Source organism: Protopterus annectens, chromosome 16.part0 (genome assembly GCF_019279795.1).
Source record: "Protopterus annectens isolate FY-2018-M chromosome 16.part0, PAN1.0, whole genome shotgun sequence".
Classification (NCBI taxonomy): Eukaryota; Metazoa; Chordata; order Ceratodontiformes; family Protopteridae; genus Protopterus; species Protopterus annectens.
In genome coordinates, this window is record NC_056750.1 from 625,165,951 (window position 1) to 625,181,743 (window position 15,793).

A 15,793-nucleotide genomic window follows, 5' to 3' on the forward strand; every position below is an offset into this window, starting at 1 on the left:
TTCAACTTCTCTCTGGATCATTAGAGTTCTGTTAATGTTGTCAAATGTTTGCCTCCCCTCCACAAAACCACATTGATCTATGTCTATCAATTTTGGCATTACCTTTACCATTATTTTAGCCATTATACACATAAACACTTTATAATCATGGTTTAGGATTGAAATGGACCTATTTCAAGCTGGACCTGATGGGTCATTACCTTCTTTAGGCATTATAGCCACCAACACTTTCTTCAGAAAGTTGCTGCTTCTCCTCCTCTTAGAATACTGTTACACAAAATATTCCACATCTTTATCAGTTTCTTACCTACTAGCTTCCAAACTTCCACAAGAATACCATCTATTCCTGGGGACGTTCCTGTTGATTGGTTATACATCACCATTTTTAATATTATCTCCTCCTGTCCTAGCTATTCGTAATTGAGCCTCCTCTCCCTCTAACCTTGCCATATTTAATGCTTCCATAAAATTTCCATTTGTACCTTTTCTTGATCTACATATTTCTCTGTTTTATACAGACTTTCATAAAACGTCCGAAATATTTCCAGTACCTCTGCAGGATCTCTTGTTATCTTCCTTGTTATAGGGACCATAAGCTTGGTGACAGCCCCTTCTACTTTTAGTGCAACAACTCAGACAACACAAAGTTTTTGTGCTCCGGCATTATTATCAAAAAACAGTTGCTTAACAGCAATCTTTCTAAACTCATGCATATTATCAAGGCAATCCTTTATTTTCTGCTTAATACTCTGCAATTGCTCCTCTTCTTGTTCTGTGAGATTCCCCCTTTTCTGAAATACTTTAACATTTGTCAGTTCCTCTAAATAATTCTTGTTGCTTCTTAACCATATCTCCCTTTCTTTTACTTCCACCCTATTTTTAAACTCCACTTTAATTGTATCCCACTCCCTAGCAATATTTTCAGAAACAAATTCTGTCTTCTCTAATAACTCCTGAATAATTTCCACTACTCATTTCTTAAATTCCTCTCTTTTCAACAGACATGCAGGAAAGTGCTAGTGTCTCATTTTTATTTCATTACCCTGTGTTTTTATTTGAGTTCTTATTGGGGTGTGATCTGAAATCGTTAATGGATGCGTATCAAAACTTTCAATTAAATGCACATGTTCCTGTGAAATGTAAATTCTGCCTAGCCTAGCTCAGTTTTTGCATCTTGGGGAATAATATGTAAATTAACTCCAAACTCCTATTACTGAATTTGAATCTTCCATTCCAAATATTTTCATAAATTTCTTCGAATATCTTCCTCCTTTATTATATTTCCCCTTCTAGCCCCCTCAGACGTATCTTCCCTGCTGCAAATCAAATTCCAGGTCCTCGATAAGTAATATTCCCTGCTGAAAATTGATTATTTCTCCCAGAATGTTCTTAAGCTCCATTATAGCAGTTTTAGGTGGAATATAATTATATGCCAGTGTAATTCTCCTCCCTTGCCAGCAGCCCCTTAGTACTACATATCAAATATTACTATCTTTTTTTATCCTCTTCTATCACTATTGGAAAGTAATCCCATCTCTGGACATTTGATTCAATGCTAATGTCTAAACTTTTCCTATTCTTGCTAATTTGTCTTGCCTCTGCGTGACTTTAGGCTAGTTCACTATTGTAATTCTGATATTCATAACAAGCCTCCCCAGCTTATATACACCAAGTCAGAGATTGCCACACCTCAGAGAAAAGGGAGTATTACAAGAAGCATCAATCTCAATATATGTAAGTCCGCATTTCTGGTCATTCACTCTCATTGTTTCAGGACTCTCACTACTGAATCTCCGAATACCAAATGGCATAGTTTAGGTTACCTCATACTTCTTCCACCTTCTGTTTAATTTCTGTCAAAGGCTTCATGCGACCTCCTTCTGTGTTAATATCATTCTGTGTTAATTACTTGAGACCATATCTACTCTTTGTCTTTTTTAAGACAATATTCATCTCTAAACTAATTTGTTTCATCATTTCACATACATCTACGATACTACGTGCCCTGTCAGTTTTCTATTTTCTTGTTACAGCATTTTTAGTTACAAACATAAGCAAACTTGCTAATGGCTTAATTATGCTTCATTAGAGCTAACCCCAACAGAAAATAATCTCATGTTAAAGTAAATTAATCTCCAAATAGTATTTTAAACACCTTCTACAGCTTGTAACTGAACCGTTTCAATTCTAGACAAGCCCAGAAAATTGGACCCCAGTCACCTACTTCTGGAAAGATCTTGCTTAATTTCTTTGCAGTTTTAAATATTTGTTTAAGTATTTCCATGTGAATATTCAAACTTCCTCGATTCGGTAACCAGCCTGGGTCTTAATAAAGCTCTTGACAATGCTCCTTAGTATAGTACTTGTTTAGCTTCTCCTCCCAATTTTTTTCTTTAACTTCTCCACTTTTTAATTATCATATAGTGATCTGCAAAAAATCTACTTATTAACCTCCAATGTTCAGATCCATAATGTCTTCAACAGTTAGCGTAATTAAGTCCAGTTTTGGCTGCATTTCTCATTTCATTTCCAACTCTTTCCATTTACTTACTAGTCCCTTGAACCACAGAAATTTGCCTTCTCAACTCAAACTTCTCTTTTAGACCTTCTCAAGTAATATTCATCTTCCCTCATTTCAATAGTTGCCAGAATCTTGGATCTCTTGCTCGTCTATTCTACAACTTTGTAACTCCTCTCCCCTTATGTCTTTGGCTTGCCTAGCCTTATCTGGGGATTGGGGAGACTTCTGTCCTCCACACCTTCATTTATTCCTTCATTGTAAATGGTTTAATTACTTATATATGTGTGTCATTGTGATCATTGTTGTATTATCACATTGGACCTATGCACAAATACCTTGTCTCTGTGCATTTAGATTATAAGGTTCTTCCGTCAATGTCAAGTGCTTCCATTTTTGTGCATAGTTTTGAGATTGTGCTAAGTGAACTAACCTTAACTGAGCTGCTTAATAGTACCCTTGCAGATCATACTTCTTAGAGAAAGAGATTTGGACAAAGCCATATATAAAAGTGAGACAAAGGCCCCAAAATAGGGACAGTTTTTAAATATTGCCCCTACAAATTTAGAAAGCTGAAAGAATAACAGGTTTTGCATTATCATGAATTTTCTGAAGGGTATAAAAATCTGTAACTCAACTGTCTGCCATTATTTTCTAACTTCAGTCTTCAGTGCTTTGCCACTAATTTGCCAGAAAAAAACAATTTTATGAAAAACGGGCCAAAAATATGAGGCAAAATTCTGGACGGTCTGCGAAAATCTGTAAAGTTGAGAGGTATGTTGCAGATATATAGCACCCTGAGACTGTCATGTTCCACTTGTAGGAGCAATTTCACACAGATGGCTCTGGGACTTCCCCCTCTCCCCTATAAATTCCTACAGCTCATTCTGAAGCAGCTCCATTATCTTACTCTCTGGACAGCAGAATATGTTTACCTAATATAGAGAATCACTGGTACTGCAAACATTTTTAACTCCAGATGACAACAAATCTTGACACAATGGCAAAGGCAAAAGAAAGCAGAAAGAAGTGTTGCCAAACTTAGGGAGCCTGTGACAAGAAAACTAACCAGAGTTCATATAGAGGTATCAGAGATATTTCAGAAATTCTATGATAAACTGTATAAAGCAGAGGAATAGAGAACCAAAAAAGGCACACATGGAAATGTGTATGGAAGACTTAATTATGCCAAGTTTAAAGGAAGATGAGGTTCACAAATTAATAAGAGATGGAGGGGTGAGATAAAAGGGATGATGTACAATCAATCAAGAGGGAAGTCTCCAGGAACAGATGGTGGAAGTCTGAAAGGTAGGATGGAAGAAAGCAATAAAGCTTTGGAAGGTGTTTCACAATATTTTAAATGGAGGGACAGTCACCAGCATCTTGGAAGACAGCTGCAGTGGCTGTATTACCCAAAGATGGTAAAGACTCTTCAGGGATAGCTTCAAATACACCAAATTCAATTTAAAACTATAATTATAAAGTGTTTATGTCTATACTAGCTAACAGAATGGTAAAGGTGTTGCCAAAGTTGATAGAAATGGATCAATGTTTTTTGTGGCAGAGAGGCAAACATTTGACATAAATTGAACAATTATGATTCAGAGAGAGGCACACTGTTAAGAAATTGTTGATATTGTTGCAGGTCTTGATGAAGAAAAAACATCTGATAAAGTCAGCTGGAATTTTAGGAATAAGGTATTTGTGTTCCCTAATACAATAACATGGTTAATTAGGAAGATACAAGAAGGGTCAGAGGCAAGAATTAAGGTGGGAGGATTCCTCTTCAATAAGATATGTTTAAATAGAGGAACCAGACTGTAGGGTCCTCTTTGCCTTTGTTATTTGCTTTATATTTTGAGGCCCTGGCAAAGAAAATAAGGGCCTTGCAAATTTAAGCATATGACTGGTATGGTAATCAAGATAAGTTAGCTGTATTCACAGATGACATTACTTTGCATTTCATAAATCCAGAAAAGGACATACATTTTGAGACAGTTTTTAGGATATAAGATAACTGAAGATAAAACAAAAGCTACAGTGGTAAACTATATACCCACATATGAATTGGTTAAGCAATACCCATATGTATGAAGACATGAAAAGATTAAGTATTTGGCTGTATGGGTTAAAATGATTCTATTACAGCAGCTAAGGATATGCGAGAAGAGACCAAACAAAAGATAACACAAAAACTGTGAAGTTAGAAACTCTAGGTTATGGACACGGACAGTAAGACACAAACAGTGACATTTTTTCTATAGTCCCATTAATTTACATATAGCTATTGCACAATCAATACAGGTGCCCCTCAGGGATGTGTGCTCTTCCCACTGCTATTCTCCCTCTTCACTAATGACTGCACCTCTAAGGACCCCTCTGTCAAACTTATTAAATACCCAAACAATACAACTATTGTTGGGCTCATCAGGAATGCTGATAAGTCTGCATATAGATGGGAGGTTGAGCAGCTGGCCCTTTGGTGTAGTCAGAATAATCTGGAACTGAACACTCTTAAAACTGTGGAGATGACAGTGGACTTTAGGAGTGGCACTACAATATCATCCTCCCTCTTTATATTTAATACTGCTGTGTCAGTTGTGGAATCCTTCAAGTTTTTGTGATCTATAATCTCCTGGGACATGAAGTGGAAGACCAGTATTGGGTCCATCATAAAAAAGGCACAACAGTGAATGTACTTTCTGCGACAGCTGAGGAAGTTCAACCTCCCACAGGAACTGTTGATTCAGTTCTATACAGCAGTCATTGAGTCTGTTCTCAGAACATACGTAAAAGTGTGGTTTGGATCTCTGTCTAATCATGACAAAAATAGGTTACATCAAATAGTCAGGTCTGCCGAAAATAGCACTGGTGCTAGTTTGCCCTCCTTACAGGACCTGTATTATTCCAGAGTCATGAAAAGGGCAGGGAAAATCATCACCGACCATTCACATCCAGGCCACCATCTTTTTGAACTATTACCATCAGCCAGATGTTATAGATTAATACACACCAAAACAAGCAGATATAAAAACAGTTTTTTTTCCAAAGGCCATGAAGTTCATAAATGGTTAACTCGGCTTATTAGGTCAGGGCATTCTTTTTCCCAGGACTCCGAGGATTCTGCAGTATTGTTTACATATTGTTAATACTAGTTTCTTTCACAGTTTATTTCAGTATTTCTTGCACTGAGTTGCACTTTGCACCTTGTATGTATATGTATATTTACTTTTTTGTCTTGTTCTTAATTGTTGTATATATGTCGTTTATGTAATTCATCCTTGGAGAGAAAATGAAACTGGAGTCATATTCCTAGTATATGTGCATACTTGGCCAATAAATATGATTCTGATTAGTTTTATACTCAGGGTCAGGTGTATCTTTATCAATTAGTGGAGAAGTTGTGGATCATAATTAAGAAAGTTGAATGCATTTTCTCCCCAACACGACAAGCTGGTTTATGAATACCAGATCTGAAGAGATATCTTAGGGCTATGCAGTTAAGGCTTATATACATAACACAAACAGGTTACAAATCAAAGTGGAAGGCATGATGATAAAACGGGGGTGGGGGGGGTCAAGAAATAAAGAGGGTATAAGGTTTTGGATGCAAATGTCTACAGAGAAGAACTACCATACAGGGCTGCAGACTGCCTTCCCTATCACAGACTGATATCAAAGTATAGACAAACAGAAAGGGATACTGGAATCTTAAGTGAGACACCTGCTCTGGTAGAGTTTTTAGTTGAATCTAGAACAGAAGTTGCTATTAAAATGGAATAATTAGTAGGGCATATAAAATAATGCATGATAATTATAATAATCAATCAGAGGAAGTGGACGGTGCACTGGTGCAGCGGTAGCATTGTCACCTCATAGCAAGAGGTTCTTTGGTTCAATTCTCAGCTGGAGTGCCTTCTGTGTAGAGTCAGCATGCCCTACCTGCATTGTGTGGGTTTTCTATGGGTACTCCGGTTTCCTCCCACATTACAAAGACATGCGTCTGGAGCATTTTTCCCCGGGCCTCTGCTGAAAATTGGCTTTGTTCCAAGTCTGACTTTCCAGGTAAACAAATGTTAAATAAATAAATAATGGAAGGACATATGTATGGCTCCCAAGTATGCAACAAAGTCTAGAAGGTTTAGGATTTTTTGCAAATACATGTTTCCATAAGTATCTTTACACCCCAAACAGACTTCAGAGAAATTCTCTGTAGGTAGATGGCAAATGTTGGAGGTGTGATGGGAAACAGAGTGGAATTTGGGAATATGATTTTTCTGGAAATGCAACACTCTGAAGATTTTAAAATTCCCTAGAGACTAGTTTGTCAGAAGTACTGGGGTAGCAAATGATTGTAACTAAAGAAACAATTCTTTTGAGGTGGGATACAAGATTTGAACTGCCCAGACTTAGTAAGGCCTTGCTAAATTTAATGCTTTGGGCTGCCAAAATAGCAATTAATAGAAAATGGTAATCAAAATCTAAACCACAAATAACTGAAATATTGAATATTATAAAAGAGATATATGAAATGGAGATCTTTAGAAAAGTAAAGTGTAAAATACACAGAAATTAATTGGGAATAAAACGTGGAGAATAATGTTCAGGAGGAGGACAGAAAATGAAGGGATGGCAGGGCTTGAGCAATTATGTAATGCTGGAGTGAATGATAATCCTTAGTACAGAAACTGAGTATAATGCATTAAACTAGTGAAAATGTTTATAACAGTTTGTTTTCCTTTCTATAACTGCATGTGTATCAGTGTGTAAATTTAATAAAGGTATTTAAAAATGTTGCTAGATGTTTACATTCACATGATCAGTGACAAAACACCTGCCCCATAATCACTATTTGAAAAAGGGAGAAGTCATAGATGCCTGAAACAAAACAAGTAAAGGTCCCAAAAGATTGACAAACCATACAGTTACACATAAAAATAGTATCCACAGTTGTGCTTCAATAACTACACAAAAAGCAAGTAGTCCTCAACTTTATAAGCATACAGAAAACTGCTTAGCACTTTTTAAACCAAAAAAGTTCAATCAATGAACATATCACTGCAATCTATACTAGTACTGCAGTCTAAATACCTTAGGCATACTTAATTAATGATGGCAAGGGCAGGGCCAGCCTTAGCAATTGTGAAGCCCAATTTGGACTATTTTGGGAGGACCATTCAACTGCTCCCACCTACCACTCCAACTCTCCCCCACTCACTGATTTCCTGGGCTTAATACAATTTCATATTAGACATCAAGAATACAGGCTACTATTTTGTATTAAAAATAAAACAGCATGTGTATTTGTTAAACTATATTTTGTCAAAAGACATGTTAATTCATAATTAATTTACTGGACTCCTGGATTACCCAGAAATCTAGCATGTATTGTATTTTTTTTTCTCTCTCTCGCAGTACTGCTTTCTTAACCGGAACTTGGATGGGAGACACCTGCACACTTCCACCTTGTCTCTCCTCTGCACATTTTTATTTATTTTTTATTCTTTCTTTTCTCCCTTTTCACTTCTTGCACTCATTTGACTCATGCCTCTTCTTCACATCACATAGCCAATACTTTGTTCTTTGTGTATTATTTTCACTGATACTCTTCTCTTCGATTTTACCTGAGTTCTTATATCACGTATACTTATGATTCTGTTAATTTTATACTAGACAATATCCTGACTTACACATCCCTGCATACTTGGTCTTGCATTGCTACTGTTGTAATCATATTGATTAAAGTTTGTTTCTTTGCTTGTATTTACTCAGTGTGGAACCTGAAAATGGTCTAGGTGGATCAGTGCTGTACCTCAGTTAATAAACTTTAAATAAAGAAAGAAATTAAAATCAAATTTTCAGTGTAAGTTTAAGTACTTCACACAATCCAGCATTTTTAGGAATTGCTACAGACAGCACCAAGCAGACCCTACTACACAGAAATAAGTTCATTTAAAACATGAAATCTTCTGAAAATCTTGTGGCTCACAGTCCCCCAGTTCTTACCCTCATACCAGATTATATCAGATGCCAAAAAGTACTACAGCAAGAGGGGCTGTGCTTAATGGTTGTGGGAAGACGGGGGGGGGGGGGGTAGCGCCAAAAAGAGCATGAAGAATTTCTAACCATTATACATTCTCATCTCATATTATCCCTATATACCGTCACAGACTTCCAGTCACCTCACACTCTTGGTCTAAATTATAGTAGTTCCTTACCCAGTTAATTCATGCGTTCCCACAAAGCCACATAAAACTTAAAAACTTCCACAGAATTTCTGGGCTACATAAGGTTACTGATCCTGTCAAAGGTTAGTGTGGGTCCCTATTGAGCCAAACAAGGCCAACTGGTCTACGGCCAGCTCTGGCAAGGGAAAAGATGGGATTACCAAGCAGAGTATGTCAGCAGCTACAGTCTCTTGGGTGTTTAACTAATCTGTGTAGATGATGAGTGATATGTATTTTCAAACAAAGATTTAAATGAACCAATCTCTGTATATCCCTAGCCTCACTTTTTTTTGTTGAGCTATGGGCATTAACTGAAAGAACAAGATCAAGGGTACAAGTGGCAGAAATTAGGTTTATGTGAGAACTGTTGAGCTTATTCTCTAAGATTCTAGAATGCACTTGGGGTATACAATGTGTATAATGCCTTATCTCTACATCCTTCTTTACTTTATATATTTCATACTCTTCTTCTCTGCCTTTTCTCTGTCTTTGACTTGTTCATACCATTTCTTTACATGCCTGTTTAACACCTCCATTATTTTGTTTTCACATTTCTTATGCATATAAATCGTTTCGATTCTCATTTTCAAGCACTGTACCTAATGTTACTCTCACGTTTTCAAGCACTGTACCTAATGTTACTCTCACATTTAGTGTCCTTAAACAGCTACATTTTTTCTGTTAAAACCATACTGTTTCTATGTTACGTTTGGGCTAGTTACAACTATGGTATTTTATTTGAGTTTACTACTGAACTGGTGCCTGTGCTCGACTGGCATGTGGTTGAAATGCACTTTTCCAATGGGAAGAATGCCGAACCAGAAAACATTGACTACACTAGAGCAAATGGGTAGTGTAGGTCAATTATCTGAGTTCGGCATTGTGACTGGAGACTGGTTCAGTGAGGAACAGGGAATTAACCCATCTTCTAACTGTAGTGTGATCTCTTGTTGGTATATATAATTTGCATGGGGGGCACAACACCAACATGGGGTTGCAGGGGGCTTGCCCTCAGCAAAATAGTAAAATACACGTACCATTGACTATGGAATGTCATAGTACGTTAAGCTGCATAGCATGGGTGACTGATGTCACCTCCTGCTATGTCGAATACATCGAACTATGCATGTCAATGTATTCAGTTTTGACTTGGCTGCCTTTTCGATGGCACGGATTCAGCATTCGGGTCAACATTGTGACCAGTCGACTGATGCAGTTTTGTTAATTAAATAGTAAACCTTTTATTTGCTATACTTTCTCTGGATATTGTATTTGCTTGGTGGCAAGGATTGTGGCTGAAAATGTTCCTGGGACTAGTTTATTTATCTGATAAACAATAGATAAATGGACATATATACAGTGAGACAGAGGCAGCAAGATAGTAGATTGATTTGTAGATAAATAGATAAGCAACTATGGGCAATCCACAACTGCCACAATTGAAAGATGCTGCACCTTCAGAATGAGATGAGTTAAGTGAGGCTTTTCAGGCGTCTTAAAGAAATGTCATGATGGGAAACTATTTGGAGGTGTTCTGTACACCGCCCACAGGGAGGTGGTTCTAGGCTACTGCCAATACATGCACTAGAGAGTTCACATCTCTTGAGTACCTTAAAAACCCTTAGAAAAACTAAGAATGAGATTAGATTCTGTAGCTGGAGAAAGGAAATTTTGGTTTGCCCTGCTTAGTCTGCTGCCATGGCAAATCTCACCAGAAGGAAAGTAAATGAGTGAGTGAGTGATGCAAACAATATACTAATCATATACCATGCAAGAAAAAAAAAATCTATGTCCTACATCACATTTTAACTTTCCGTTTAAGTATTATCTTTATAAATGTTCTCCACACAAGCAATTAGATAATGTAGACAATTTCAACTCATTAATTTAGAAAGATATAAAACAGAATATTTAGTAACCGGTTTCTGTTCCAATGTTCCACTGTATAAATGCTGAAATGCAAAACTAGTAACATATATATAGATATATATATATATATATATATATATATATATATATAGCTAGCTGGAGACCTTTTAGCCCAACCAGTCTATGTGATGCTTGCAGCTAGAAACCTGTGGCTGTGGGTGCGCATCTTTTCTCTCTCTCTCCTCTCATTGATGATTATATACCGCACCATCTAGAAAGACTGTTGTTTTAGCCTATGCAACTCTCTTGAGGAGCTCATTTCACCAATCTAACACATTTCCTGAGAAGTACTTCTTCATATCCAGACTACAACAGAACCCCATCAACTAATAGTCATGCTCCCTCTTCCCAGCACTATTCTCTATTTTCATTTTTATACCCCCACATTTCCTTTTGATTTTTGTGTGCTTACACTATTTCTCAATACTTTATAACTTCTTGGCTAAAGAATTCTGGAGAAGGGCAAAAAAATGGGGGGGGGGGGGCAAAGATCCAAAATCAGGGACAATTTTTAAAGATCACTCTCACTTAGAAGTTAATAGAACAGATTTTACATCTATATGCATTTTCTGATCAATAAAAAGAATAAAACTAATGTCCAGTGATTTACTAGAAAATTAAAACTGTTATGATGGATAGAGCAAAAAATTAGGGACATTCTGCAAAATCAGGCACAGTTAAGAAGTATGCTTCTCTCTCTCCCTTGTCGTCCTTTTGCAAAAAGACCACAGTCACTATTCGACACATTATTTCCTTCTATAAAATGCTATGCATTTTCTCTGCACTCTTTCAAACAACTGTATGTCTCTTTCCCTTTAGGGCCTCCACAACCGAATAAAGTACTTAAAGCTAGTGTATTAACAATGCCTTTAATGTGCAACAGATGTTAATATTCTGTTGCCACTAGCTGCTGCTTTCTCAAAATTCTGCATATTTATTTAGTCTTTGTTGAATCTGGCACTGCGCTCTTTCAATAGAGTTTTGGGAAAAAAACTTTAACATACTTAAAACATCTTTCAGATCTAACATATCCTTCAAACATTCCATCTGCTATGCAGGAGTCTAAATTACTGGCTGACTGCTGAAACACGACAATAAAAATGAAACCCAGGTAACACAAACAAAATGAATAAACTTTCAGAATGCACTCAAACAGCATTTTAAAAAGACAGCATTCACAATGAATTACCGTCATAAGCTGTAGATTCTGTTCAACTTGCTGGACCATGGACTCTAAAGCTTGAGTTTCTGTTTCCTCTGTGATTTTTCGTTTTTCCAATTCTTCTTCCAAGCTTTTTATTCTAAACAGTAAAGTACAATTCACGTTTAGACCTTTATTTTATACTGCATTTAAAAGTCAATTTTAATATTTCACCAATTCCCTTATTTTCAACTTTTTTTCACAAGTATATCTCAACTACTTTTCAGTTACTTTATGCAAAAGAGCACTAAAATCACAAAGTCACATCAACATATCTGAATGAATTGTAGAAGTCACTGAGGAACAGAATGATGGTAACGTTTTTTCAGAAATCACTACCAGTGTAGTGTCTAACTGTGCACTGGCAGTAACTCATTTGCTTTAGGAGATTTCTCTCTTTTTTTTTTTTAGTTTATGTGACCCTGTAGTTGGTATATATAAGTTTAGGGATAAGGGGCTTGTTCCCCAACATGGGGGACGGAAGGCTTGTCCCCTGCAAAAGAACTCTTAGGGCAAACTTTACAAAGGTTAGTTACTGCAAGGCGCAAAAACCTGGTGTACACCTCACTGTAACCATTTCTGATTCAGAAACAGGCCTACCATGGTAGGCCTTCTTTCTGTGGTCTACTGCAAATGTTAATGAGGCATTCTGGGGGAGTGGCCCATGATAATTAAACATGTACTCTCCACCCAGAAATGCCTGTGGTAAGCTATTTATTCAGCAGAGGGATTCATAGAATCGCTCAACTGCATAAATTATCTGAGCCACCAGAGTTACCAAACATGGCCAAAAGTTCACATTCACCTGATCATGGTAGAAGAAAGTGCCAGGGAGTATGTGCGTGCATGTGTGTGACTACACGTGTGAGTGTATGTAAAGGTATGAGTGGTGTAAGTTTAGTGTGTGTGTACATATATATATATATATATATATATATATATATATACATACATATATATATATATTAATAACTATGCATATAACACACACACACACACACACACACACATATATTTGTGATATATGCATGTGTGTATGTGTGTGTGTGTTTTTGCTTACTGCATGCATTAATGTGTATACATAGGGAGTCTGACCTCCACACTCCAATAGATTAATGAGCAAATCCTGCAACATGGGAGGATGGGAGGATGGGAAAAGACACCAGGAATATTGCTGTTATATTGTGCCTTAAAGGCACTTAAAATATAATGTAATATAAAAATATTTTCAGCATAAAAGACATGGGGTGGAAGGGAACATTAGACACCAGGGATGCTTTATTTATACTGTACCTTAAAGACAATTACAACTTAATACAGAAACATTTTGCTTCATGAAAGCTATAGATCAGTGTGTGAGATGTACCATTAAGAAGCATTCCAGTCAGTGGGCACGTGCATGTAAGTACTGAGCATGTTCAAGTAAGAGTGCCATTTCAAATGAGCAGCCAGAGTGACAGCATGCATGTATGTAGTCAGTCAGTTAGTTAAATAGTTAATTTAAGTTCAATGTTCTGCTATCATGATGTGCTTGTATACAATAAACTACTTAAATGAACACCCAAGCCTCAACATCTTCTTAATGTACACAAGACGAGCAACATGGTGTCAGAATGGGATCCAGAGTCACAGTCATGGGGCAACTGGTCAAAAGTGGAGGAATATATAGGAATGGATCATCCCAAATGCTCAAACGACTCGCAAAACAGGTCAGAAACAAATTCTAGGTACTAAAACTCACTTAAATTATTTTTTTCATTATAAATATAAAATAAAGCACTAAGAACACTCAAAATAAATTTCTTATTAAATGAAATGTCTGAAACTGTGATATATTGATAAAAATATTTGAAATACTTAAGAAAACATTTGAAACAATATCCGAATTGCATAAAATGTACAAAAAAGGGAAAACAATCGTATTTTTTCAATATGTACTACTTTTATGCATTAACTAAAGCAATTCAAAGCATCTGAAGTGTGCAAAGTGTTTGCAATAGTGTGCTGTATTACACTGCAGTTATTTCACAAAGTCCAGTTATTTCAAAGAATATTTCGCAGAGTTCCTACTTGGAGCTCTGTTCATACCTTCACAAAGCATTATCATTTGCCTCTCTTCTCCAAATCCAGGGCAGGCTTTGCCACTGCAGTTCTGCAGGGCCTTATAGCCGCTCCTAATGCTATTTAGTTCCATCCTCCCATCCATAGCTTTGGGATTCCACCCAAATGTAATGACTGCAACAGTGAAACATAAAGAACATAGTACAGTTGTGTACACTTACCATAAATGTAGATGTTCAAGTGTATTCACTGTTGCAGTCTGGGTTACCCACCCGCCATCCCCCTTTTCTATAACTTCTCTTTCCTTCACCATATTCTAAAGCCTTTGTGGTGTATTTGCTTTTAGATGAAGGTAGAGTTTATGTTGCTAAAAGTGCATTTATATATATTTCAGTTTATTTATATATATATTATATATTTTTGCTCCCCTGACAACCTGACGTCATGGAAGAGGAGACAGCAACCGACGCAGGACCCAAGACTTTGTTATTCAGGCCGACTGAGGGCAACCTGCCAGCAGATTACCCAAATGTAATGACTGCAACAGTGAAACACGAAGAACATCTGGCTTGAGAAATAAGGCTAAAACGTGCAGATTTGGTGATTTGAGAGATGAGTCAATAAAGGACAGGCTTGTGTGTGTGGTATTAACAATGACACAGTGAGAAAGATTTTGCTTCGAGACAGTGACTTGAAGTTAAATAAGGCCAATGAGATTTATCAGATACACAAGCTTACAGAAAGGCACACAAGTATGCTTACAAATGAGAAAGCAAGCCTTCCAGTACTTTCTGCAGCTCATGTAGATAGTATGCAGCATGAGGTTAAAAGATAGAGGCCTAAGGGCAGGGCTACTTCAGTAAAACCCAGAGCTACATCAGTAAGCCTAAGGTGCATGCAGCAAAGCACAAGGGTGACTCAGCAAAACCCATACCAAACCTCAGTCAACTGTCGTGCTAATCATGAACCCAAATGACAAAAGTGCTTACACTTTGGTCAGCAGTGTCATTCTTCCAATAAGTGGAATCATTTCAAAAGATTTTGTAAATCAAAGTAGGCACATTCTATTATTAAAAGAGGACATTCCAAGAGGCAAGTTTATCAATTAGAAAGCTGTGACCCTACTTTTTATGTTCATGGTGTGCCTGTGCTTGGTGAAACAGTCAAAGCAGTAGATTTGTGGGCAAAGAACAAAATCTTTTGTACTGTTTGTATTAATGGGAGTCCCGTAGAGCTCAAGGTAGATATTGGCTCAAAGTACAATGTTATGTCAACAGAAATGTTTGCAAGAGTAAAAGCTACAGAACAACTTGATTTGACAAAGTGTGCGAAGCTTGTTGCTTATTGTGGTGAAGAGATTCAAACAGAAGGCTTTCATGTTACTCTGCTGAGAACAGCTATGACTTGCATTTTTCCGTAGTCAAGAGACACATGCAGTCATTATTAGGCTTCAGAGACAGTTTGAAAATGGGACTGCTTTCATTTAATAAAAAAACTTCACCATGTAAGCCTGAATGACAAAAGCTCAAATTTCACCCAAACTATTTTTTCTGAGCATGCTATTTCTGCAGACAAACTAGGCAAACTACCAGTTGTGTACTCTATGAAGTTAGACCCAGAGGTCAGCTCAGTTATCAGACCAGCACAGAAAGTTCCAGTAGCTATGCATAATAGTCAAAGCTGAGCTACACAGAATGGTGCAGCTAGGAGTAATTTGTCCAGCAGAGGAACCTACTGAATGGGTATCCTCCATGGTAGCAGCTCATAAGATAAGCTCAGATGATATCAGAATATGTATTAATCCAAGAGATCTGAACAAAGAATTAAAAAGGCCTCATCATCCAATGCGCTGTCAAA

At 37.0% G+C, this 15,793-nt stretch overlaps 1 protein-coding gene across 2 annotated transcripts in view; it reads right to left on the reverse strand.

Moving 5' to 3' along the window:
• ENTR1 (endosome associated trafficking regulator 1) overlaps positions 1 to 15,793 on the reverse strand; it is a 347,727-nt gene that overhangs the window by 131,066 nt on the left and 200,868 nt on the right. For both annotated transcript variants that reach the window (XM_044057869.1, XM_044057868.1), the window contains exon 5: positions 11,864 to 11,975. In XM_044057869.1, the coding sequence (XP_043913804.1) occupies positions 11,864 to 11,975 (112 nt within the window). The remainder of the gene's footprint in view (positions 1 to 11,863; positions 11,976 to 15,793) is intronic.